This window comes from Electrona antarctica (genome assembly GCF_951216825.1).
Source record: "Electrona antarctica genome assembly, chromosome: 7".
In the NCBI taxonomy this organism is placed as follows: domain Eukaryota; kingdom Metazoa; phylum Chordata; class Actinopteri; order Myctophiformes; family Myctophidae; genus Electrona; species Electrona antarctica.
Window position 1 is genome coordinate 2,786,370 of NC_136812.1, and position 26,808 is coordinate 2,813,177.

Genomic DNA, 26,808 nt, shown 5'->3' on the forward strand with positions numbered 1-26,808 from the left:
ACCGTTGACAGGAACTACTTTCCTTCATGTGTGTGCTACTATACAAACCGTTGACAGGAACTACTTTCCTTCATGTGTGTGCTACTATTACTATACAAACCGTTGACAGGAACTACTTTCCTTCATGTGTGTGCTACTATACAAACCGTTGACAGGAACTACTTTCCTTCATGTGTGTGCTACTATACAAACCGTTGACAGGAACTACTTTCCTTCATGTGTGTGCTACTATACAAACCATTGACAGGAACTACTTCCCTTCATGTGTGTGCTACTATACAAACCGTTGACAGGAACTACTTTCCTTCATGTGTGTGCTACTATACAAACCGTTGACATGAACTACTTTCCTTCATGTGTGTGCTACTATACAAACCGTTGACATGAACTACTTTCATGTGTGTGCTACTATACAAACCGTTGACAGGAACTACTTTCCTTCATGTGTGTGCTACTATACAAACCGTTGACAGGAACTACTTTCCTTCCTTGTGTGTGCTTGTTTTCCAGGACAGACAGCGTCACAGAGGAGACACAGAGACACCCTGGGTCTTCCTATCCTCGTCACAGAGGAGACACAGAGACACCCTGGGTCTTCCTATCCTCGCCACAGGGGAGACACAGAGACACAAAGTGGGTGAACACCCTGGTCTTCCTATCCTCGCCACAGGGGAGACACAGAGACACATAGAGGGTGAACACCCTGGTCTTCCTATCCTCGCCACAGGGGAGACACAGAGACACATAGTGGGTGAACACCCTGGTCTTCCTATCCTCGCCACAGGGGAGACACAGAGACACATAGAGGGTGAACACCCTGGTCTTCCTATCCTCGCCACAGGGGAGACACAGAGACACATAGAGGGTGAACACCCTGGTCTTCCTATCCTCGCCACAGGGGAGACACAGAGACACATAGAGGGTGAACACCCTGGTCTTCCTATCCTCGCCACAGGGGAGACACAGAGACATAGAGGGTGAACACCCTGGTCTTCCTATCCTCGCCACAGGGGAGACACAGAGACACATAGTGGGTCAACACCCTGGTCTTCCTATCCTCGCCACAGGGGAGACACAGAGACACAGAGTGGGTGAACACCCTGGTCTTCCTATCCTCGCCACAGGGGAGACACAGAGACACATAGAGGGTGAACACCCTGGTCTTCCTATCCTCGCCACAGAGAGATCACCATCGTCACACCTGTCGACATGGGGAAGACCCCACTGAAAGGCAAGAATGATTTCTTTTTTTACCATTTGTCTCATTTCCTCCAAAAACAGCCAAACCACAAGATCACAATGTCGTGCTGTGAGCTTGTAGATCGACTATTATTATTTATTTATTTTACATTTAGTTTATTAATCTTCTTGTATAATGGCCCAAAATAGGGCTGCCGGTAAACGGGACATCATAAATGTCACTTTACACGTCAACAATATCTCCGGCTGTGATGATGTCTGTCCATTTATTACATTTTCAGATTGATTCATAAAATGTCAGAGCAAATCTTAAAGCAGAATTTCATGCCTTTTTGAATGAATGAAACCATTCTTGGTTTATGGCAGAGGGGTAAATGCCTTCGAGCTGATGTGTCCTGGCTGTCTTTTCAACACAGGGCCAGTTTTATACTTGAAAGAGGCTGTGCTGATGAAACGTGAAAGCAATACTACCTAAAGATGACTCATTGACTCATTCACCATTATCTCATTTCCCCATAGTTCTGTGGGAGGTCTGTAGTTCTGTGGGAGGTCTGTCGTTCTGTGGGAGGTCTGTCGTTCTGTGGGAGGTCTGTCGTTCTGTGGGATGTCTGTCGTTCTGTGGGAGGTCTGTAGTTCTGTGGGAGGTCTGTAGTTCTGTGGGACGTCTGTAGTTCTGTGGGAGGTCTGTAGTTCTGTGGGAGGTCTGTAGTTCTGTGGGAGGTCTGTAGTTCTGTGGAAGGTCTGTAGTTCTGTGGCAGGTCTGTAGTTCTGTGGGAGGTCTGTAGTTCTGTGGGAGGTCTGTAGTTCTGTGGGAGGTCTGTAGTTCTGTGGGAGGTCTGTAGTTCTGGTCTGTAGTTCTGTGGGTGGTCTGTAGTTCTGCGGGAGGTCTGTAGTTCTGCGGGAGGTCTGTAGTTCTGTGGGAGGTCTGTAGTTCTGCGGGAGGTCTGTAGTTCTGCGGGAGGTCTGTAGTTCTGTGGGAGGTCTGTAGTTCTGCGGGAGGTCTGTAGTTCTGTGGGAAAAATGTAAATATGAAATAAATGCTTAAAGTAGCTAGGTGTAATGTTAGAGACCACAGAAGACATGTAAATATTAAATAAATGCTTAAACATGTAGCTAGGTGTAATGTTCGAGACCACAGAAGACATGTAAATATGAAATAAATGCTTAAACATGTAGCTAGGTGTAATGTTAGAGTCCACAGAAGTGAACCTTTCAAGCCTGTTTTCTCAACTCTGAACAACCAATATGTCAATTTGAAGCTATGATTCCCTGCTTTCATATGACATGAAAAAAAAAAGAAAATTCAAAAAAATCCAATGGCCCCTTTTGGTGTTTTAAGCATCATGTTATACTTTAGCTGTTGAAAAATAGCAGATCTACAAGCTCGTAGCGCGGCACCGAGTGCCGCGCTACGAGCGCCGCGCTACGAGCTTGTAGATCTGCTGTTTTTTGTAAATCGTGATAATGTGTGCAAATCTTTGAATATATGTTCTTTCCCAGCAAAAGTTTTTAACTTCTGGGTGTTGGAACAACATATTTTCAGTTACGTATATATCTTTTGGGGGTTCTTGACATGATGACATAGAAACATGAGCTTTTCTGAAAACTGTCAGGATTTAGAAGACATTTGTAGAATCGTTCTCAGGTCTAAATGGGTTAATACATGTTTTCATGGGAGAAAAAAAAAAGAGAATTGTTTGAGAATCGTGATCTCATTTCTTGTGGAGGAAAAGATTCACATTTGAGCTAGAATCATGCGAGCATAACAACAGCATTACAGGAACAGGTTGCAGGCCTGTTTGGCCTAGTGGGCTCCACAACCCTGGAGCAAAAGCACCTGTTTGGCCTAGTGGGCTCCACAACCCTGGAGCAAAAGCACCTGTTTGGCCTAGTGGGCTCCACAACCCTGGAGCAAAAGCACCCAGGGTGCCATTGATCTCAGACAGTTCTTCTATCTCTGACAGAGACGTGTTAAACCCCTTAGACAGCACTTCTTAGACTTATATAGCATTTGAAACAGACTTATAGCATGTCATGTAGACAGCACAATAAGTGCATTGTATGTAGTCATAGCACTTCATAGTATATATGTACAGCATAGTATAGCATATATGTATAGTTTATATGTATAGTGTCATTATATAGATATGTTCTAGTTATAGTTTATATGTATAGTGTCATTATATAGATATGTTCTAGTCACGTTCTTAGCTTACGCATGTTTCGCGATAAATGCATTTTACATATGTGATGTATTCCCATGCTTTTTGTTCTTGCTTAATGTAAGTCGCTCTGGATTAAGAGCGTCTGCTAAATGCCTAAATTGTAAATTGTTAAACTGACTGAATATAGACGACATCAATCAGTGGTATTTCTGAACCAGGCAAAAGGAGAATAGGGAAGTAGAAATAGACCTTGGAACAGTTGTTTGACTAGATCCTAATAATGACACCAACAGACTCCCTGCTGGAAGGTTTACCACTCTAGTCTACACCACTGGTTCTCAAACCGTTCCATGTCAAGGACCCCCAAATGGACATTTATTATTAGCCCACGGACCCCCATTTGTATGGCTCGAGCAGTCATTTTCAACCGTTTTCATTAAGGCACAGACGCCCATTTTAACGGCATTTCTATCTCTGGGACCCCCAATTTATATTGTAAAATCAAAGTTAATGTAACTCTGAGAGTGTACAAATGGAACCAAATGGACCCGTTATTGTCCATTTGGTTCCATTTGTACACTCTCAGAGTTACAGACCCATAAGGGTCCATTTGGTTCCATTTGTACACTCTCCATTTGTACACTCTATCCATTTGTACACTCTCTAAGAGTCCATTTGGTTCCCAACTATCATTTAGCTGGGGACCCCCTGGAACTCCCTCAAGGACCCCTGGTGGGTCCCCGGACCCCACTTTGGGAACCCCTGCTCTACACTATAGTCCAAATAAGATCACATACCAAGGAAGAAATATTTTGAACGGAATGGATTGGCATTCTGCACAAAAAGTCAGTTTTGTCTGGAGTGTGTACTCCTGGTAAAAGTCAGTTTTGTCTGGAGTGTGTACTCCTGGTAAAAGTCAGTTTTGTCTGGAGTGTGTACTCCTGGTAAAAGTCAGTTTTGTCTGGAGTGTGTACTCCTGGTAAAAGTCAGTTTTGTCTGGAGTGTGTACTCCTGGTAAAAGTCAGTTTTGTCTGGAGTGTGTACTCCTGGTAAAATGACGGTCTGAGTCTGGTAAACACAGGGTATCACAGAGGTTCCCTTTAGCCAGGGAGCCACAGGCCCGAAATTGGACAGGACCTGTGATGTCATGCCGTACTTTTTATTTGTGTTTTTTCTATTCATTTGGTAAGAATGAGAGGCCTGCTCTGGTCATTAAGGTCCACAGAATGAGAGGTCTGCTCTGGTCATTAAGGTCCACAGAATGAGAGGTCTGCTCTGGTCATTAAGGTCCACAGAATGAGAGGTCTGCTCTGGTCATTAAGGTCCACAGAATGAGAGGCCTGCTCTGGTCATTAAGGTCCACAGAATGAGAGGCCTGCTCTGGTCATTAAGGTCCACAGAATGAGAGGTCTGCTCTGGTCATTAAGGTCCACAGAATGAGAAGCCTGCTCTGGTCATTAAGGTCCACAGAATGAGAGGTCTGCTCTGGTCATTAAGGTCCACAGAATGAGAGGTCTGCTCTGGTCATTAAGGTCCACAGAATGAGAGGTCTGCTCTGGTCATTAAGGTCCACAGAATGAGAGGCCTGCTCTGGTCATTAAGGTCCACAGAATGAGAGGCCTGCTCTGGTCATTAAGGTCCACAGAATGAGAGGCCTGCTCTGGTCATTAAGGTCCACAGAATGAGAGGCCTGCTCTGGTCATTAAGGTCCACAGAATGAGAGGTCTGCTCTGGTCATTAAGGTCCACAGAATGAGAGGTCTGCTCTGGTCATTAAGGTCCACAGAATGAGAGGTCTGCTCTGGTCATTAAGGTCCACAGAATGAGAGGTCTGCTCTGGTCATTAAGGTCCACAGAATGAGAGGCCTGCTCTGGTCATTAAGGTCCACAGAATGAGAGGCCTGCTCTGGTCATTAAGGTCCACAGAATGAGAGGCCTGCTCTGGTCATTAAGGTCCACAGAATGAGAGGCCTGCTCTGGTCATTAAGGTCCACAGAATGAGAGGCCTGCTCTGGTCATTAAGGTCCACAGAATGAGAGGTCTGCTCTGGTCATTAAGGTCCACAGAATGAGAGGCCTGCTCTGGTCATTAAGGTCCACAGAATGAGAGGTCTGCTCTGGTCATTAAGGTCCACAGAATGAGAGGCCTGCTCTGGTCATTAAGGTCCACAGAATGAGAGGCCTGCTCTGGTCATTAAGGTCCACAGAATGAGAGGTCTGCTCTGGTCATTAAGGTCCACAGAATGAGAGGCCTGCTCTGGTCATTAAGGTCCACAGAATGAGAGGCCTGCTCTGGTCATTAAGGTCCACAGAATGAGAGGCCTGCTCTGGTCATTAAGGTCCACAGAATGAGAGGTCTGCTCTGGTCATTAAGGTCCACAGAATGAGAGGCCTGCTCTGGTCATTAAGGTCCACAGAATGAGAGGTCTGCTCTGGTCATTAAGGTCCACAGAATGAGAGGTCTGCTCTGGTCATTAAGGTCCACAGAATGAGAGGTCTGCTCTGGTCATTAAGGTCCACAGAATGAGAGGTCTGCTCTGGTCATTAAGGTCCACAGAATGAGAGGCCTGCTCTGGTCATTAAGGTCCACAGAATGAGAGGTCTGCTCTGGTCATTAAGGTCCACAGAATGAGAGGCCTGCTCTGGTCATTAAGGTCCACAGAATGAGAGGTCTGCTCTGGTCATTAAGGTCCACAGAATGAGAGGTCTGCTCTGGTCATTAAGGTCCACAGAATGAGAGGTCTGCTCTGGTCATTAAGGTCCACAGAATGAGAGGCCTGCTCTGCCGGAAACATTGCGAAAAAACGTTATGGACATTTTTGTATACCCACCATAGACAACCAGTATAAGGCAACATTTCTCAAATTTCTTTAACCCATTTTGGGCGGGAACCCCTTTTGGTGTTAGCATTATGTTATGCTTTAGCTATTGAAAAATAGCAGATCTACAGATAGCAGATCTACAATCTCACGAGCTACGAGCTTGTAGGTCTGCTATTTTTGAAAAATCGAAGAACGACTGACATATTTTCAGATGGGGGTCCGCAGCCAAATTCCAGATAATTCCCCTGGAAAAAGGTTGAGCACCACTTATATAGAAACATCGGTTTATCAGAAAAACTGTCATGATTTAAAAAAACATTTGTAGAATCAGTTCTTGGATCTAAATGGGTCTTTAAGCCCTATATGTTGTTTTTTTCCCCCCACTTTGGAAAGTTTTAGCCTGTTGAATTTAGCGTGCCCAAAAATAGGGACATGAGGTCGAAATAGTGGTGGTGACTAAACCGTTGAAGTGTTTCAGTTATGCCTGAGTGTTGTTTAAATCACAACTTAAAACATTTTTATATTCACAAGCCTTTGCACCACCGACATGATCTTGCACCTTTCCTTTTTAGATTACTTTGTCCTATTTGCCTGTTTTTTTTTTTTTTTTTTACTATTGACGTCTTCTGCACTGAATTGTACTGTATTGTATTGTATTGCATTTTATTGTATTGTATTGTATTCCACTATATTCTGCCTTGTGAAGCACTTTGGTACAATGAGAGTTGTTTTTAAATGTGCTATATAAATAGATTTGATTTGATTTGATTTGATTTGATTTGTTCTCTGGAATCAATGGCTGTGTTTGTCTTCACAGATCAGAAGGATGGGAAAAAAGACAAACCAGGAAGCACCACTAATTCACCCTCAGGACAGACTCTAACTTCAGCTAAAGGTAATATGGAGTTTCATATCGCATTTCCTTCTCTCTTATCCCATTCTGGGCGGGAACCCCTTTTGGTGTTTTAAGCATTCTGTTATACTTTAGCTATTGAAAAATAGCAGATCTACAAGCTCGTAGCGCGCCACCAAGTGGCGCGTTACGAGCTTGTAGGTCTGCTATTTTTGAAAAATCGTGAAAATGTGGTTCAAATCTTTGAATATCTTTCAGAACAAATGTTTTTAACTCAAATATTTGCTTCTGAGGGGGGTCCCCTGGAACAACATATTTTCAGATGGGGGTCAGCGGCTATTACATTATATTTGTGGGGGTCCCACGCATAGAAACAGGGGTTTTCAGAAAACTGTCTTGAAGGCATTTGTAGAATCGTCCTCAGGTCTGAATGGGTTAAACAATGTATATCAGGTGTCTAGTGTTCAAGCTTCCAGTCATAAAATGCTCCCTGTACTTTCCGAAAGCATTCATTCAGTAGTATTTCCTTTATAACAAGTAGCTTACTGTAACAATACTGTTCTGGTTCCTCAAGTCGTGATCTATGTTTACATTTAATTGCGCAAGCTCAGCCTCACCCACATGTTGTATAACAATGAGAGTTTCTATGTGGAGGAGCAGATATAATCATTAACCCATTTTGGGTGGGAACCCCTTTTGGTGTTGTAAACATTATGTTATAATTTAGCTATTGAAAAATAGCAGATCTACAAGCTCATAGCGCGCCACCGAGTGGCGCGCTATGAGCTTGTAGGTCTGCTATTTTTGAAAAATCGTGAAAATATTTTTTTCAGAAAATTGGAGGATTTAGAAGATTTTTTTTATTTATTTTGAGGTCAGGCCTAAATGGGTTAAGGAAGGTTTATGCATGCACCACATACTATGTAAACTCTTAATTTCCATTTTCCAGCCATAAAGTTATTTTTTTAAATAATTTGGCGACCCCCCAAAATAATTTGGCGACCCCCCAAAATAATTTGGCGACTCCCTGAGGGGTCGCAACCCACGTGTTGAGAACCCCTGTTTTAATCTGATGTTATAAAAATGAATGTTGAGCTTTAGAATAGAACACTGTTGTATTTTTGGCCCCTTATTGTTATACAATATTGTATTTATATTATCCAGTGCAGACACATTGCCAATGGAATTGTGAAATGTTTGGTAATGGGTCACACACACCAAGACTGCATTACAGTCAATGTTTGGTAATGGGTCACACACACCAAGACTGCATTACAGTCAATGTTTGGTAATGGGTCACACACACCAAGACTGCGTTACAGTCAATGTTTGGTAATGGGTCACACACACCAAGACTGCATTACAGTCAATGTTTGGTAATGGGTCACACACACCAAGACTGCATTACAGTCAATGTTTGGTAATGGGTCACACACACCAAGACTGCATTACAGTCAATGTTTGGTAATGGGTCACACACACCAAGACTGCGTTACAGTAAATGTTTGGTAATGGGTCACACACACCAAGACTGCATTACAGTCAATGTTTGGTAATGGGTCACACACACCAAGACTGCAATTCAGTCATTTATTCTTGCATGTTGGACAGGAGACAAACACGTTTGGGCTATCCAGCCTTCATCAGCCTTCACACTGATGAAGGCTGGATAGCCCAAACGTTTGTCTCCTGTCCAAAATGAAAGAATATATTACTGTAATGCAGTCTTGGTGTGTGTGACCCATTTACCGTTATTTATATATGATATGATTTGAACAGGTAACGCACATTAACCCATTTAGGCGAAATTTAAAAAATGTCTTCTAAATTCTGACAGTTTTCTGAAATACCTATGTTTCTATGTCAGTGGTTCTCAATATTTCATGTCAAGGATCCCAAACAATATATGTAATATCTGAAAATATGTTGTTCCAGGGACCAACATATTTACAGAAGCAAAGATTCGAGTTAAAAACGTTCACTCTGTGCCCACATTTTCAAGATTCTTCAAAAATAGCAGACCTACAAGCTCGTAGCGCGGCACTCTGTGCACACGCTACGGTGTGTACAGGTAAAGAAGGTTCTAAACCTCAGATCAGATGTCTGGCTACAGTGTGTACAGGTAAAGAAGGTTCTAAACCTCAGATCAGATGTCTGGCTACGGTGTGTACAGGTAAAGAATGGTCTAAACCTCAGATCAGATGTCTGGCTACGGTGTGTACAGGTAAAGACTGGTCTAAACCTCAGATCAGATGTCTGGCTACGGTGTGTACAGGTAAAGACTGGTCTAAACCTCAGATCAGATGTCTGGCTACGGTGTGTACAGGTAAAGACTGGTCTAAACCTCAGATCAGATGTCTGGCTACGGTGTGTACAGGTAAAGAATGGTCTAAACCTCAGATCAGATGTCTGGCTACGGTGTGTATGACGTAGTACCAGTCTTTAAATCTGAGGGGGGTAACAAGTGCCTGGCTTTCTTTGGCCCCCTGGTGGTCGTGGAATGACCTGCGAGCCAGACAAAAATTGGCCTTGAAAGTTCCTTTGAGAAGTTTCAAAAGGTTGTGTTTTTTTGTGGCTTTCGCCTTTATTTTACATTGTTTATGGAGTAGGCTGACAGGAAATGGGGAGAGAGATGGGGGGGGGGGGGGGGGAAGACATGCAGTAAAGGCCATCGGGATCGGGAGTCGAACCCGCGGCACACTGCCAGACTGGATTACCAGCCAAGGTGCCTGGACCGCTGAGCCACGGCCCAGGCCTCAAAAGGATCATCTTAACTGTACAGTCCAACACCTGCACATGTCCGGATGTGTACTAGCCTTCGCATATGCCCATATATATATTTTTTTTTTGGTTCCCGTCCATAATTGTATTTTGTGTACTTTTTTCTTGTATTTTTATTCAATTATTATTATTATTATTGTTGGTGTACCGTTTTGGAGTACTGTTGTATTGGTTTTCTGGAGGTATTGTCATGGATTTATTGTTTGGCTGTTGTATAACTTGACATGTACAATGTAGCATTGAAGTGTAATTATGTATTCTGCCGCTCGGCCAGTTCCCACTTGAAAAAGAGTCACAGTCTCAATGTGTTTTTTTACTGGTTAAATAATAATTTTTAAAAACCGGGAACAGTAAGCTGTAGAAAGGAGGAGAACTGTACATCTTACACACTGTGTTCATGCTCTTGTTTCCAGATGCGTTCAGTTGGGACGAGTATCTCAGAGAAACATCGTCTACACCGGCTCCTCCTACCTTTTTTCGTCAGGTATGCGCACGCACGCACGCACGCACGCACGCACGCACGCACGCACGCGCGCGCACACACACACACACACACACACACACACACACACATCCCACCTGTATGGTGGTGTAGTCACCAAAGCTTTATGTCACTTTTTATCAAGTGTTTTGTAGGGAACGGGTGCGGCAGAAACATGGTTTATTCTTAGGCACATTGCAAACGGGGACAAAGCAGATTATTGAAGGCACAATATAAAGCGTATATCCTGTTAACCCGTTCAGAACGGTGTTTTAAGCATTATGTTATACTTAAGCTATTGAAAAATAGCAGATCCGTGCCACGCTACGAGCTTATAGATCTGCTATTTTTGAAAAAATGTGGCGCAAATCTTTGAATATATATTCTTTCAGAGCAAATGCTTTTAACTCAAATCTTTGCTTCTGGGGGGTCCTTAACAACATATCTTCTGGGGGGTCCTTAACAACATATCTTCTGGGGGGTCCTTAACAACATATCTTCTGGGGCGTCCTTAACAACATATGGCGTCGGCGGCCAATTACATATATTTTTGGAGGTCCTTGACGTGAAAAACATAGAAGAAACATAGAAGAAACAGGTTTATCAGAAATCTGTCATGATTTAGAAGACATTTTGTAGAATCAAGCTCAGGTCTAAATGGGTTAACCAGGGCAGTGGGTACTGTGTACAATATGTAACCAGTGGCGTGCACAGATAGACACTAGGGGGTGCTAGAGCACCCCCTGCCCTTTTGGCAATGTGCCCTTTTGGAAAAAAGGGCACATCAAAAATAGCAGACCTACAAGCTCATAGCGCGCCACTCGGTGGCGCGCTACGAGCTTGTAGATCTGCTATTTTTCAATAGCTAAAGCATAACATAATGCTAACACCAAAAGGGGTTCCCGCCCAAAATAGATTAAGGCAACCGGACGGTTCCACGCGCTGCACAAGGTGCCCTTTTTTAACTTGAGCACCTGCCCCTCTAAATGTCTGTGCACGCCACTGTATGTAACAATGGGTTAACCAGGGCAGTGGGTACTGTGTACAATATGTAACAATGGGTTAACCAGGGCAGTGGGTACTGTGTACAATATGTAACAATGGGTTAACCAGGGCAGTGGGTACTGTGTACAATATGTAACAATGGGTTAACCAGGGCAGTGGGTACTGTGTACAATATGTAACAATGGGTTAACCAGGGCAGTGGGTACTGTGTACAATATGTAACGATGGGTTAACCAGGGCAGTGGGTACTGTGTACAATATGTAACAATGGGTTAACCAGGGCAGTGGGTACTGTGTACAATATGTAACAATGGGTTAACCAGGGCAGTGGGTACTGTGTACAATATGTAACAATGGGTTAACCAGGGCAGTGGGTACTGTGTACAATATGTAACGATGGGTTAACCAGGGCAGTGGGTACTGTGTACAATATGTAACAATGGGTTAACCAGGGCAGTGGCTACTGTGTACAATATGTAACAATGGGTTAACCAGGGCAGTGGCTACTGTGTACAATATGTAACAATGGGTTAACCAGGGCAGTGGCTACTGTGTACAATATGTAACAATGGGTTAACCAGGGCAGTGGGTACTGTGTACAATATGTAACAATGGGTTAACCAGGGCAGTGGGTACTGTGTACAATATGTAACAATGGGTTAACCAGGGCAGTGGCTACTGTGTACAATATGTAACAATGGGTTAACCAGGGCAGTGGCTACTGTGTACAATATGTAACAATGGGTTAACCAGGGCAGTGGGTACTGTGTACAATATGTAACAATGGGTTAACCAGGGCAGTGGGTACTGTGTACAATATGTAACAATGACACGCACAGCCTCTGAGCTCCGTGCTCTATTGTTTGTCCAGGGTTGGAACTGTTTTATGACCTCTCAGAAAGAACAGGAACATGCATGACACACATATGACAATGGTCTCTTTGTCTCTTCTGTTGCATATATGGTGACGTCTAGACACAGACCGATCATGCTTACTGTCATGCATAGTTACACCCTAAAGCAGTGGTTCCCAAAGTGGGGTCCGGGGACCCCCAGGGGTCCTTGAGGGAGTTCCAGGGGGTCCCCAGCTAAATGATAGTCTGGAACCAAATGGACCCTTATGGGTCTCTGTGTGAGAATGTACACAGAGACCCATCTGTGTGAGAGTGTACAAATGGAACCGAATGTTCATTCGGTTTGTACACATTCTCATTTCTACACTCTCAGAGTTAAATTAACATTGATTTTACAATATAATTTGGGGCTCTCAGAGATAGAAATGCTATTAAATGGGGGTCCGTAGCCTAATGCATGTCAAACTGGGGGTCCTCGAAATTAAAAGGGTTGAGAATCTCTGCTAGAGCTGTAAAAATCTTCTCTTATGGGGGTCCCTGGCATATCTTTTCAAATGGGGGTCCGCGGGCTAATTAGTGTCAATTTGGGGGTCAGATTTGTGCCGCGCTACAACTTGTAGGTCTGCTATTTTTGAAAAATCGTGAAAATGTAGTGCACAAATTTGAATATATAGTCGTTCAGAGCGAACGTTTTTTTACTCAAATCTTTGCTTCTGGGAGGTCCCTGGAACTACATATTTTCAGATGGGGGTCGGCGGCCAATTGGATATAATCTTGGGGGTCCTTGACATGAAAATGTTTGAGAACCACTGACATAGAAACATGGTTTTTTTCAGAAAAGACATTTGTAGAATTGTTCCCAGGTCTAAATGGGTTAATAATCATTACATCCTCATGATTGGAGGAAGGCCCCTCTCATCCTGATTGGATGAAGGCTTTTCCACCCGCCACCAAAACTGAAACTAGGGTTTTTTGACCCCAGGGGTTAACTGGGGACAGGGAGGAACTCCTTATATGGTCAGCACACTCTATAGTAGGGAGGATTATCCAGAAAAAAAGAAAAAATAAGTGATCTTTGAATTAAGTCAAATCACTGAATATACCTTTAATTGTGATGTGGTGTCATAATTCTATACGGAACACTGACTATCACGAAAATGAAAACGGGGCACTTCATTACATGTGAAAAAGGTTTCAGACCCCTGGTCGCAATATGATACTTCTGGCTGATCAATATCCTATATAATTAGATGGTAAATGGTAAATGGTGCATTTATATAGCGCCTTTATCCAAGGCGCTTTACATAGATTGTGCATTACATTCACCCATTCACACACACATTCATACACCGATTGCGGCGGAAGCCATGCAAGGCACCAACCAGCACATCGGGAGCAATTTGGGGTTCAGTGTCTTGCCCAAGGACACTTCGACATGTAGACAGGAGGAGCCGGGATTCGAACCGCCGACCCATGGATCATTGGACGACCTGCTCTACCTCTTGAGCCACAGTCGCCCCTAGTTGCTGTTATGGCCGATAACCGATTCTGTATAAAAACAATCAGACCAGTCTGAAGCGACCCCTATTGGTACTCTAAACATAGTGACATAGTCCCAAGGTCCCACCAGGACAAAGCTGTTCCTTGGAGTGGTTGCTCAAAAAGAACAATTTTTAATTTTGAAAAAGGATTATAGACATTGAATTTGAAAAAGCAACGTCTCTTTATTCCAAACCTAGCTAGGGATGCTCCGTTATTGAAATGTTGGCCCATAATAGGGCATTAAGCAACTAGTCGACTAGTAAATCCATTTGTCGACCTTGTTGGTACTAGTTGACTAGTTGATAAAAAAAAAATATTTTTTATTTTTTTCCCGATTTTGTAGGCCTCAAGATCAGGTAGATTATAGTTATAGTCACCATGTACACAGTTTTTCAATGTACAAATATTTATTTAAAAAAAAGAAAGAAAAAAAAAGTTTATTTTTTTAATTTATTTAATTTTTTACATAATAGGTAGTTAAACAACTAGTCGACTAGTAAACTAGGCAACTAGTCAACTAGTAAAAATGACCAGAAGTGAATGCCCTAGCCCATAATTATCCACAACATAAACATCTTGAATGTAGTGTTTATTTTAAAATGATCCAACTTGTTGACCCTTTTGAAAGCACTGATAGAATCTGCAGCTTTCATCATGACAAAAGGCATTTTCAGGCTTAAAAAAAATATCGATATTGATATTGCATTTTAATTGGTTAACCTTCCCTCTCTCTGTGTTCAGGCCAGGGTGCCGCCCTCCAACGACTTCAAGGTGGGCATGAAGCTGGAGGCCCACGACCCGCGCAACTCCACGTCGGTGTGCATCGCCACGGTGATGGGCATGACGGGCGCGAGGCTGCGGCTGCGCCTGGACGGCAGCGACAGCACCAACGACTTCTGGCGGCTGGTGGACTCGTCCGACATCCAGCCCATCGGCACCTGCGAGAAGAACGGCGACATGCTACAGCCGCCGCTCGGTAAGTAAGGTCACGCCATGTTGCGTTGCGTTGTGCTGCGTCGCGCCACGTCACGTCACCTCTCTCTCCCAGGGTTTCTAATGTTTTATTGTCTCTCTCCCCTCCAGGGTTCCGTATGAACGCGTCCTCGTGGCCCATGTTCCTCCTCAGAACGCTGAACGGGGCAGAGATGGCCCCGGCCGCAGCCTTTAAAAAAGTATGCTTTCTTTCAAATACCACCTTGTCCTAAAAATACCACCTTGTCCTAACGTTTATTTAATGTTATAATACCACCTTGTCCTAAAAATACCACCTTGTCCTAACGTTTATTTAATGTTATAATACCACCTTGTCCTAAAAATACCACCTTGTCCTAATGTTTATTTAATGTTATAATACCACCTTGTCCTAAAAATACCACCTTGTCCTAATGTTTATTTAATGTTATAATACCACCTTGTCCTAATGTTTATTTAATGTTATAATACCACCTTGTCCTAAAAATACCACCTTGTCCTAATGTTTATTTAATGTTATAATACCACCTTGTCCTAAAAATACCACCTTGTCCTAACGTTTATTTAATGTTATATGTCCTAATGTTTATTTAATGTTATACCACCTTGTCCTAAAAACAAAAAACAAATCTTCTTTCAAAATATCTAAAATAACAGGTCTACAAGCTTGCCTCTATTTTATTTGTGCAACACCGTTGTGCCAGATCTGCTATTTTTGAAAAATCGTGAAAATGTGGTGCAAATCTTTGAATATATATATTCTTTCAGAGTGAGCGTTTTTAACTCAAATCTTTGCTTCTGCGGGGGTCCCTGGAACAACATATTTTCAGATGGGGGGTCGGCGGCCAAATACATATAGTTTTTGGCGTCCTTGACATGAAATATTGAGAACCACTATTTCTTTTTTTTAAATTTCAACGTCATCCCTAAACGGGTTAAATCCTATCGTAATGACTATAATAATAATAATAATATTTCTCCAGGAGCCTCCTCGGCCGTCTCAGAACCACTTCAAGACGGGCCTGAAGCTGGAGGCGGTGGACAAGAAGAACCCGTACCTGATCTGCCCCGCCACGGTGGGCGAGGTGAAGGGCGACGAGGTGTTCGTCATGTTCGACGGCTGGAGGGGAGCCTTCGACTACTGGTGCAAGCACGACTCCAGGGACGTGTTCCCCGTGGGCTGGTGCGCCGTCACCAAGCACAGCCTGCAGCCTCCAGGCAACAGCGGTGAGTACAGTGGCCTCGGAGACCGTGTTTACGGTCCGGTCGGGAGCCGGATGGTGACACTGTGCAAAAAGCATGGAATACGGATGTGTATATTACAGGAAACTCCCGTTAAACTTTCCAACAAACTCCGGGAAAATCCCGAATTTGTACCTTCACACCTGTATATTACCGTATATTAACTGTATATGCTGCTAAACTTGAGGTTTACGGGCAAAATACAGTGTCCATAATTGCTTGTTACTGTAACTCCTCTTTTCACGCAGTGTGACTTACGTCATGTTGTACAGTAGTCAGTGGTTTGTACTGTAGTCATCAGGTAGGAAACCACAATCATCATCATCATTTTTCGACCGTGGTCGAGATCATGGATTCCACAATGCCACGCCAGACTTTCTGGTCCTTCATTGCCATCCCCAGTTCCTGCTTTACTGATGCATGTGTCCTTATAGCGATGACATCAGGGAATGACAGTTTTCTACCTCTGGTCTGCTTTGAGGCAGGACTCCAGAGGAGAAGGGAAGATATAACCTCATTGTCAGCTCTGTAGCAGTGGCCGGCAAACTGTGTTCTTCTGGATCGGACTAGTGAAGAAACACGGGGAAGGTTGCCGTATATTAGATTAGTCGATGGGTGGCTCTTCCAAGAGACATTTTGTGCTCTCATTAGAAGGTGGGTGTAAGTGCCATCCTCTCATTAGAAGGCGGGTGTAAGTGCCATCCTCTCAGTAGAAGGAGGGTGTAAGTGCCATCCTCTCATTAGAAGGGTGTAAGTGCCATCCAACCGTTTCTCTAGTTTCTTCGAAAGTGTCCATGTCTCGGAGCCATAGAGGAGAATCAGTATTACTCAGTTCTTCCGTGATCAAGAGCATCGTAATCGTAGGGCCTACCCGATGAAAGCCCTGATGCAGCGTACTGTATGAATCCGACAAGTTTCTTCAAGTACTTCCTGGAATAGTTTGTTTGGTATAATGTCCATATTTTATTCCAACTCGTAGCGACTGGCCAGAAGTAAAAAACGGAAACCACAAAACGGAATAAGATTCTTTTTTTTAACCCATTTAGGCCTGACGTCGAAATTAAAAATAATTCTTCTAAATCCTCCAGTTTTCTGAAATAAATATTTTCACGATTTTTCAAAAATAGCAGACCTACAAGCTCGTAGCGCGCCATTCAGTGGCGCGCTACGAGCTTGTAGATCTGCTATTTTTCAATAGCTAAATTATAACATAATGTTTAAAACACCAAAAGGGGTTCCCGCCCAGAATGGGTTAATTTCACCATCCCGTCTAGACCAGATAACTCGGACCAGGCTTTCCTCTGAGGAGGAAGGTCTGGTGACGTCACGTGAGTGGTGAGGTGACCACCGGAGCTGAAATAACATTGAGCGGTGGTGAGTAAAAACAGAGAGAAGGGCTGGAGCGGTGGCGGTGGTTTGCTCTTCACCGCGGCTCAGTGACGTCATGTTGTAGTTCGGTGGTCACCTCACCACCGTAAATCCAGACTATGTATGAGCCTTGAGAGGCAACACGGTGGTGTCTCAACCTTATGTTTTATAGCTCTGGACCTCTGCTATAATTGCAACAATATACTGTATTTCTTAGCAGAAATGGAAATGAATAAAATGTAAAGATAAACTCATCCAAACTGGGCGAGTCCAAGTCGGACTGGGTCTTGACTTGGACTCTCTTTGGGTGGACTCGGGCGGCTACAACACTAGCGTTCGGAGAGAGCGTGGAATAGTTGTCTTGGCATGTATGTTCTAGCAGAACATCAGAACTGAATTATATTCAAAGATTTGTGCCGCATTTTTACGATTTTTCAAAAATAGCAGAACTACAAGCTCATAGCGCACCACTCGGTGGCGCGCTATGAGCTAAGTATAACATAATGCTAAGTTAAAACACCAAAAGGGGTTCCCACCCAGAATGGGTTAATTGTTCGGCATAACATTTTCACTAGTTTTTCACCACATGACAGTGAAGTGACCATTTAAAACCTTGTTAATCGCTAAAAAAAACAAAAACAGGAAAAAGAACCCAGAAAATAGAACAGTGTTCCAAACCATGGTGAGCTGAGCTCTTCTAGCAGTGGTGAATGTCGTCCTCTAGGTGGCAGCAGAGCTCCAATAACGACGTGTAAAATCTGTCTAAACTCCATCCAGGGGAATTTGATCAAATATATATGAACATGTTTGAGCCACTGGTGTATTTAATTTACATTACATTACATTATTTATTACAAAACAAAATGAATTACTGTCTTCATTTTCATTAATGGCATTTGACTTCTTAAAGGGATAGTTCAGATTTTTTGAACTTAAGTTGTATGAAATACTTGCCATTAATATAGTGGTTGCAACTGTATTAATTGATTGCCCGAGTCCCATGGTGGGAGTTCTGCTCTGGTTTTGGTCAATATTAAGTAGTTCCGGTCATTTTGTGGGGGGCACTGGGGCCACGCAGTAAAAGTAGATGAATCCACAAAACGAACGTAATTTGTATTGTTGACCTATTTCTAAAATATTAGCGTGACTTTCGTTCAACTTTGACCCCTCTATCACATGGAACTATTTTTTGGGCGTAGTGATATGGACATAAAAAACATAGTTCTGTGTGATAGAGGGGTAAAAAAAGAACGAAAGTTGCACTAATATTTTAGAAATAGGTCAACAATACAAATGACGTTAGTTTTGTGGATTAATTTACTTTTACTGCGTGGCCCCCAGTGCCCCCCACAAAATGACCGGAACTACTTGATATTTCACCAAAACCAGAGCAGAACTCCCACCACGGGACTCGGGCAATCAATTAATACAGTTGCAACCACTATATTAATGGTATATATTTCATACAACTTAAGTTCAAAAAATCTGAACTATCCCTTTAACTAACAAACTGGTTAACCCATTTTGGACTGAGGTCGATTAAAAAAAAAAAGGCTTCAAAATCCTACATTTTCTGAAAAACCCATGTTTCCATGTCGGTGGTGCTCAACCTTTTTCATGTCAAGGACTTCCAGAATTATCTCTATTGGGCCACGGACCCCCATCTGAAAATATGTAGTTCCAGGGACCCCCCAGAAGCCAATATTTTAGTTAAAAATGTTCGCTCTGAAAGAATATATATTCAAAGATTTGCACCACATTTTCACGACTTTTCAAAAATAGCAGACCTACAAGGTCAAGCTATGAGCTTGTAGATCTGCTATTTTTCAATAGCTAAAGCATGACATAATGCTTGAAACACCAAAATGGGTTAACTAGATAACCCTGGCATCACATGTTGTAAATGTTACAAAACATAGCAGATCGAACATGCAATTTACACATCTACATCTGAGTCTCCAGACCTGACATGGAGTGCCGCGTGAGCATGACTTAGATTGGCTATTTATTTTGATCATACAAAGAAAAGAATGATATAATATTAGTAGCATACTAGTATTTAATATACTAGTATTAATAATATTATATATTTTGAGGCCTGTCTTTCGCTGTGTCTCTTTCTTAACAAAAAGGGCTTGAGTTCTACACTCCAGTGTTGTTTTTGGCAGCAGATTTTGGTTTTAGTCAAAGTCTCTTGAATAGTTTTCCTTTAGTTTTATTCACATTTTAGTCACCAGGAATGTCTTTGTGTTAGTCTAGTTTTAGTCGACTAAATATCATAAGATTTTAGTCGACTAAATCTACGGCTGATTTAGTCGACTAAAAATTGTGTTTTGGCGGGCCTTGATGCCGTCGTAATGGCTGATTTTACACTTGCTGAAAATAGCCGATCTACAAGCTCACGAGTTGTGAGCTTGTAGATCGGCTATTTTCAGCATGCAACCAAGTGTAAAATGACTTAAAGTGGATCTCTTGTCCACTAACATTTATTCTAGTTTTTATCTGTTGATGAAATTGTCAGTATATTTAGTCTTAGTTTTAGTCACAGCCCCACCACCAGGCTCTAAAAGACTCCTCTGGCTGCCAGACATTATCCCCACCACCAGGCTCTAAAAGACTCCTCTGGCTGCCAGACATTATCCCCACCACCAGGCTCTAAAAGACTCCTCTGGCTGCCAGACATTATCCCCACCACCAGGCTCTAAAAGACTCCTCTGGCTGCCAGACATTATCCCCACCACCAGGCTCTAAAAGACTCCTCTGGCTGCCAGACATTATCCCCACCACCAGGCTCTAAAAGACATTATCCCCACCACCAGGCTCTAAAAGACTCCTCTGGCTGCCAGACATTATCCCCACCACCAGGCTCTAACAGACATTATCCCCACCACCAGGCTCTAACAGACATTATCCCCACCACCAGGCTCTAAAAGACTCCTCTGGCTGCCAGACATTATCCCCACCACCAGGCTCTAACAGACATTATCCCCACCACCAGGCTCTAAAAGACTCCTCTGGCTGCCAGACATTATCCCCACCACCAGGCTCTAACAGACATTATCCCCACCACCAGGCTCTAACAGACATTATCCCCACCACCAGGCTCTAAAAGACTCCTCTGGCTGCCAGACATTATCCCCACCACCAGGCTCTAACAGACATTATCCCCACCACCAGGCTCTAAAAGACTCCTCTGGCTGCCAGACATTATCCCCACCACCAGGCTCTAACAGACATTATCCCCACCACCAGGCTCTAACAGACATTATCCCCACCACCAGGCTCTAAAAGCAACAATCCATTGATCAACTGGGCCTTTCATTAACCCATTCTGACCTGAGATCAGATTCTAAAAATATCTTCTACATCCTGACAGTTTTCTGAAAAAGCTATGTTTCTATGTCAGTCGTTCTTCGATTGTTAAAAAATAGCAGATCTACAAGCTCATAGCGCGCCACTCGGTGGCGCGCTATGAGCTTGTAGATCTGCTATTTTTCAATAGCTAAAGCATAACATAATACTAACACCAAAAAGGGGTTCCCGCCCAAAATGGCTTAAAGGGATGGAACCCCTAATTACAGCAACAAAGCCGTTGGATGGGCGGCGGCCCAGGGCTCGTGTACAATGGCGTGGTTTAATAGCTCTGTGGCGCGGGTGTCTGCCAAGCGTCAAGTCACATGGGGTTAGCGCAGAGATCAGTGTTTTTAAGAGCTCTGAAGTGCTGCTGATCACTTGCAGACGTCTCCGAGCCGAGCGGCGCAGCGACCGCGCGTGACTTATAGCATTGCTGTCGGCCAGAGAGAAACCTTGTACAGCTCTGTGTGTTCTAACGCTGTGTGTTCTAACGCCGTGTGTTCTAACGCCGTGTGTTCTAACGCAGTGTGTTGTAACGCAGTGTGTTCTAACGCTGTGTGTTGTAACGCAGTGTGTTCTAACGCAGTGTGTTCTAACGCAGTGTGTTGTAACGCAGTGTGTTGTAACGCAGTGTGTTCTAACGCTGTGTGTTCTAACGCTGTGTGTTCTAACGCAGTGTGTTCTAACGCTGTGTGTTCTAACGCAGTGTGTTCTAACGCAGTGTGTTCTAACGCAGTGTGTTCTAACGCAGTGTGTTGTAACGCAGTGTGTTGTAACGCAGTGTGTTCTAACGCTGTGTGTTGTAACGCAGTGTGTTCTAACGCAGTGTGTTCTAACGCAGTGTGTTGTAACGCAGTGTGTTCTAACGCAGTGTGTTGTAACGCAGTGTGTTGTAACGCAGTGTGTTCTAACGCAGTGTGTTGTAACGCAGTGTGTTGTAACGCAGTGTGTTCTAACGCAGTGTGTTCTAACGCAGTGTGTTCTAACGCAGTGTGTTGTAACGCAGTGTGTTGTAACGCAGTGTGTTCTAACGCTGTGTGTTGTAACGCAGTGTGTTCTAACGCAGTGTGTTGTAACGCAGTGTGTTCTAACGCTGTGTGTTCTAACGCTGTGTGTTGTAACGCAGTGTGTTCTAACGCTGTGTGTTCTAACGCAGTGTGTTCTAACGCAGTGTGTTCTAACGCAGTGTGTTCTAACGCAGTGTGTTCTAACGCCGTGTGTTCTAACGCAGTGTGTTGTAACGCAGTGTGTTCTAACGCTGTGTGTTCTAACGCAGTGTGTTCTAACGCAGTGTGTTCTAACGCAGTGTGTTCTAACGCAGTGTGTTCTAACGCAGTGTGTTCTAACGCAGTGTGTTCTAACGCCGTGTGTTCTAACGCAGTGTGTTGTAACGCAGTGTGTTCTAACGCTGTGTGTTCTAACGCAGTGTGTTCTAACGCAGTGTGTTCTAACGCTGTGTGTTCTAACGCTGTGTGTTCTAACGCTGTGTGTTCTAACGCAGTGTGTTCTAACGCAGTGTGTTCTAACGCAGTGTGTTCTAACGCAGTGTGTTCTAACGCTGTGTGTTCTAACGCAGTGTGTTCTAACGCAGTGTGTTGTAACGCGGTGTGTTGTAACGCGGTGTGTTCTAACGCGGTGTGTTCTAACGCAGTGTGTTCTAACGCTGTGTGTTCTAACGCTGTGTGTTCTAACGCAGTGTGTTCTAACGCAGTGTGTTCTAACGCAGTGTGTTCTAACGCAGTGTGTTCTAACGCAGTGTGTTCTAACGCAGTGTGTTCTAACGCAGTGTGTTCTAACGCAGTGTGTTCTAACGCAGTGTGTTCTAACGCCGTGTGTTCTAACGCCGTGTGTTCTAACGCAGTGTGTTCTAACGCAGTGTGTTCTAACGCAGTGTGTTCTAACGCTGTGTGTTCTAACGCAGTGTGTTCTAACGCTGTGTGTTCTAACGCTGTGTGTTCTAACGCAGTGTGTTCTAACGCAGTGTGTTCTAACGCTGTGTGTTCTAACGCAGTGTGTTCTAACGCAGTGTGTTCTAACGCTGTGTGTTCTAACGCAGTGTGTTCTAACGCTGTGTGTTCTAACGCTGTGTGTTCTAACGCAGTGTGTTCTAACGCAGTGTGTTCTAACGCAGTGTGTTCTAACGCAGTGTGTTCTAACGCTGTGTGTTCTAACGCTGTGTGTTCTAACGCAGTGTGTTCTAACGCAGTGTGTTCTAACGCAGTGTGTTCTAACGCAGTGTGTTCTAACGCTGTGTGTTCTAACGCAGTGTGTTCTAACGCTGTGTGTTCTAACGCTGTGTGTTCTAACGCAGTGTGTTCTAACGCAGTGTGTTCTAACGCTGTGTGTTCTAACGCTGTGTGTTCTAACGCTGTGTGTTCTAACGCAGTGTGTTCTAACGCAGTGTGTTCTAACGCAGTGTGTTCTAACGCAGTGTGTTCTAACGCAGTGTGTTCTAACGCAGTGTGTTCTAACGCAGTGTGTTCTAACGCAGTGTGTTCTAACGCAGTGTGTTCTAACGCAGTGTGTTCTAACGCAGTGTGTTCTAACGCTGTGTGTTGTAACGCAGTGTGTTCTAACGCTGTGTGTTGTAACGCAGTGTGTTCTAACGCTGTGTGTTGTAACGCAGTGTGTTGTAACGCTGTGTGTTGTAACGCGGTGTGTTGTAACGCTGTGTGTTCTAACGCGGTGTGTTGTAACGCTGTGTGTTCTAACGCTGTGTGTTGTAACGCGGTGTGTTCTAACGCGGTGTGTTGTAACGCGGTGTGTTCTAACGCAGTGTGTTGTAACGCAGTGTGTTCTAACGCGGTGTGTTCTAACGCGGTGTGTTCTAACGCTGTGTGTTGTAACGCAGTGTGTTCTAACGCGGTGTGTTCTAACGCAGTGTGTTCTAACGCAGTGTGTTCTAACGCTGTGTGTTGTAACGCGGTGTGTTCTAACGCTGTGTGTTGTAACGCAGTGTGTTCTAACGCAGTGTGTTGTAACGCTGTGTGTTCTAACGCAGTGTGTTGTAACGCAGTGTGTTCTAACGCAGTGTGTTGTAACGCGGTGTGTTCTAACGCGGTGTGTTGTAACGCTGTGTGTTGTAACGCGGTGTGTTCTAACGCAGTGTGTTGTAACGCGGTGTGTTCTAACGCGGTGTGTTGTAACGCTGTGTGTTCTAACGCAGTGTGTTCTAACGCGGTGTGTTCTAACGCTGTGTGTTCTAACGCTGTGTGTTCTAACGCAGTGTGTTGTAACGCAGTGTGTTCTAACGCTGTGTGTTCTAACGCAGTGTGTTCTAACGCAGTGTGTTCTAACGCTGTGTGTTGTAACGCAGTGTGTTGTAACGCAGTGTGTTCTAACGCTGTGTGTTCTAACGCTGTGTGTTCTAACGCAGTGTGTTCTAACGCAGTGTGTTCTAACGCTGTGTGTTCTAACGCTGTGTGTTCTAACGCTGTGTGTTCTAACGCAGTGTGTTCTAACGCAGTGTGTTCTAACGCAGTGTGTTCTAACGCAGTGTGTTCTAACGCTGTGTGTTCTAACGCAGTGTGTTCTAACGCTGTGTGTTCTAACGCTGTGTGTTCTAACGCAGTGTGTTGTAACGCGGTGTGTTGTAACGCGGTGTGTTCTAACGCGGTGTGTTCTAACGCAGTGTGTTCTAACGCAGTGTGTTCTAACGCTGTGTGTTCTAACGCAGTGTGTTCTAACGCTGTGTGTTCTAACGCAGTGTGTTCTAACGCGGTGTGTTGTAACGCGGTGTGTTGTAACGCGGTGTGTTCTAACGCGGTGTGTTCTAACGCAGTGTGTTCTAACGCAGTGTGTTCTAACGCAGTGTGTTGTAACGCAGTGTGTTCTAACGCTGTGTGTTCTAACGCTGTGTGTTCTAACGCTGTGTGTTCTAACGCAGTGTGTTCTAACGCAGTGTGTTCTAACGCAGTGTGTTCTAACGCAGTGTGTTCTAACGCAGTGTGTTCTAACGCAGTGTGTTCTAACGCTGTGTGTTCTAACGCAGTGTGTTCTAACGCAGTGTGTTCTAACGCAGTGTGTTCTAACGCAGTGTGTTCTAACGCAGTGTGTTCTAACGCAGTGTGTTCTAACGCAGTGTGTTCTAACGCAGTGTGTTCTAACGCAGTGTGTTCTAACGCAGTGTGTTCTAACGCAGTGTGTTCTAACGCTGTGTGTTCTAACGCTGTGTGTTGTAACGCTGTGTGTTCTAACGCTGTGTGTTCTAACGCGGGTTCATGCACTACTTCGTTGTTTGTTTTAACGCGGTGTGTTTTATCATGGGTTCATGCACTACTTCGTTGTGTGTTTTTGACCTGAGATCAGATTCTAAAAATGTCTTCTACATCCTGACAGTTTTCTGAAAAAGCTGTTTCTATGTCAGTCGTTCTTCGATTTTTCAAAAATAGCAGACCTACAAGCTCGTAGCGCGCCACTCGGTGGCCCAGTGGACCCACAGCACTGGACTAAAGCTATCAGTGGACCCACAGCACTGGACTAAAGCTATCAGTGGACCCACAGCACTGGACTAAAGCTATCAGTGGACCCACAGCACTGGACTAAAGCTATCAGTGGACCCACAGCGCTGGACTAAAGCTATCAGTGGACCCACAGCACTGGACTCCCTGAAAACAGTGTTTTATCTGGACTGCCGTGCTGCCTGAAAACAGTGTTTTATTAGGACTGCCGTGCTCCCTGAAAACACTGTTTTATTAGGACTGCCGTGCTCCCTGAAAACAGTGTTTTATCTGGACTGCCATGCTGCCTGAAAACAGTGTTTTATTAGGACTGCCGTGCTCCCTGAAAACACTGTTTTATTAGGACTGCCGTGCTCCCTGAAAACAGTGTTTTATCTGGACTGCCATGCTCCCTGAAAACACTGTTTTATTAGGACTGCCATGCTCCCTGAAAACACTGTTTTATTAGGACTGCCATGCTCCCTGAAAACACTGTTTTATTAGGACTGCCATGCTCCCTGAAAACACTGTTTTATTAGGACTGCCGTGCTCCCTGAAAACAGTGTTTTATTAGGACTGCCATGCTCCCTGAAAACACTGTTTTATTAGGACTGCCGTGCTCCCTGAAAACAGTGTTTTATTAGGACTGCCGTGCTCCCTGAAAACAGTGTTTTATTAGGACTGCCGTGCTCCCTGAAAACAGTGTTTTATTAGGACTGCCATGCTCCCTGAAAACACTGTTTTATTAGGACTGCCATGCTCCCTGAAAACACTGTTTTATTAGGACTGCCATGCTCCCTGAAAACACTGTTTTATTAGGACTGCCGTGCTCCCTGAAAACAGTGTTTTATTAGGACTGCCATGCTCCCTGAAAACACTGTTTTATTAGGACTGCCGTGCTCCCTGAAAACAGTGTTTTATTAGGACTGCCATGCTCCCTGAAAACACTGTTTTATTAGGACTGCCATGCTCCCTGAAAACACTGTTTTATTAGGACTGCCATGCTCCCTGAAAACACTGTTTTATTAGGACTGCCGTGCTCCCTGAAAACAGTGTTTTATTAGGACTGCCATGCTCCCTGAAAACACTGTTTTATTAGGACTGCCGTGCTCCCTGAAAACAGTGTTTTATTAGGACTGCCGTGCTCCCTGAAAACAGTGTTTTATTAGGACTGCCATGCTCCCTGAAAACACTGTTTTATTAGGACTGCCATGCTCCCTGAAAACACTGTTTTATTAGGACTGCCATGCTCCCTGAAAACACTGTTTTATTAGGACTGCCGTGCTCCCTGAAAACAGTGTTTTATTAGGACTGCCATGCTCCCTGAAAACACTGTTTTATTAGGACTGCCATGCTCCCTGAAAACACTGTTTTATTAGGACTGCCGTGCTCCCTGAAAACACTGTTTTATTAGGACTGCCGTGCTGCCTGAAAACACAGTGTTTTATCTGGACTGCCGTGCTGCCTGAAAACACTGTTTTATTAGGACTGCCGTGCTCCCTGAAAACAGTGTTTTATTAGGACTGCCGTGCTCCCTGAAAACAGTGTTTTATTAGGACTGCCATGCTCCCTGAAAACACTGTTTTATTAGGACTGCCATGCTCCCTGAAAACACTGTTTTATTAGGACTGCCATGCTCCCTGAAAACACTGTTTTATTAGGACTGCCGTGCTCCCTGAAAACAGTGTTTTATTAGGACTGCCATGCTCCCTGAAAACACTGTTTTATTAGG

The 26,808-nt window shown here is 44.0% G+C and overlaps 1 protein-coding gene across 2 annotated transcripts in view; it reads left to right on the plus strand.

Annotated features, from left to right (window-relative positions):
• Positions 1-1,092: 1,092 nt before the first annotated feature.
• Positions 1,093-26,808, plus strand: part of LOC306926405 (sex comb on midleg-like protein 2) — a 74,669-nt gene continuing 48,953 nt past the window's right edge. For both annotated transcript variants that reach the window (XM_079505672.1, XM_079505673.1), the window contains exons 1-6: positions 1,093-1,231; positions 7,003-7,080; positions 10,233-10,303; positions 14,443-14,677; positions 14,785-14,873; positions 15,657-15,900. In XM_079505672.1, coding sequence (XP_079361798.1) covers positions 1,210-1,231; positions 7,003-7,080; positions 10,233-10,303; positions 14,443-14,677; positions 14,785-14,873; positions 15,657-15,900 — 739 coding nt within the window. In that variant the 5' untranslated portion in view covers positions 1,093-1,209. The remainder of the gene's footprint in view (positions 1,232-7,002; positions 7,081-10,232; positions 10,304-14,442; positions 14,678-14,784; positions 14,874-15,656; positions 15,901-26,808) is intronic.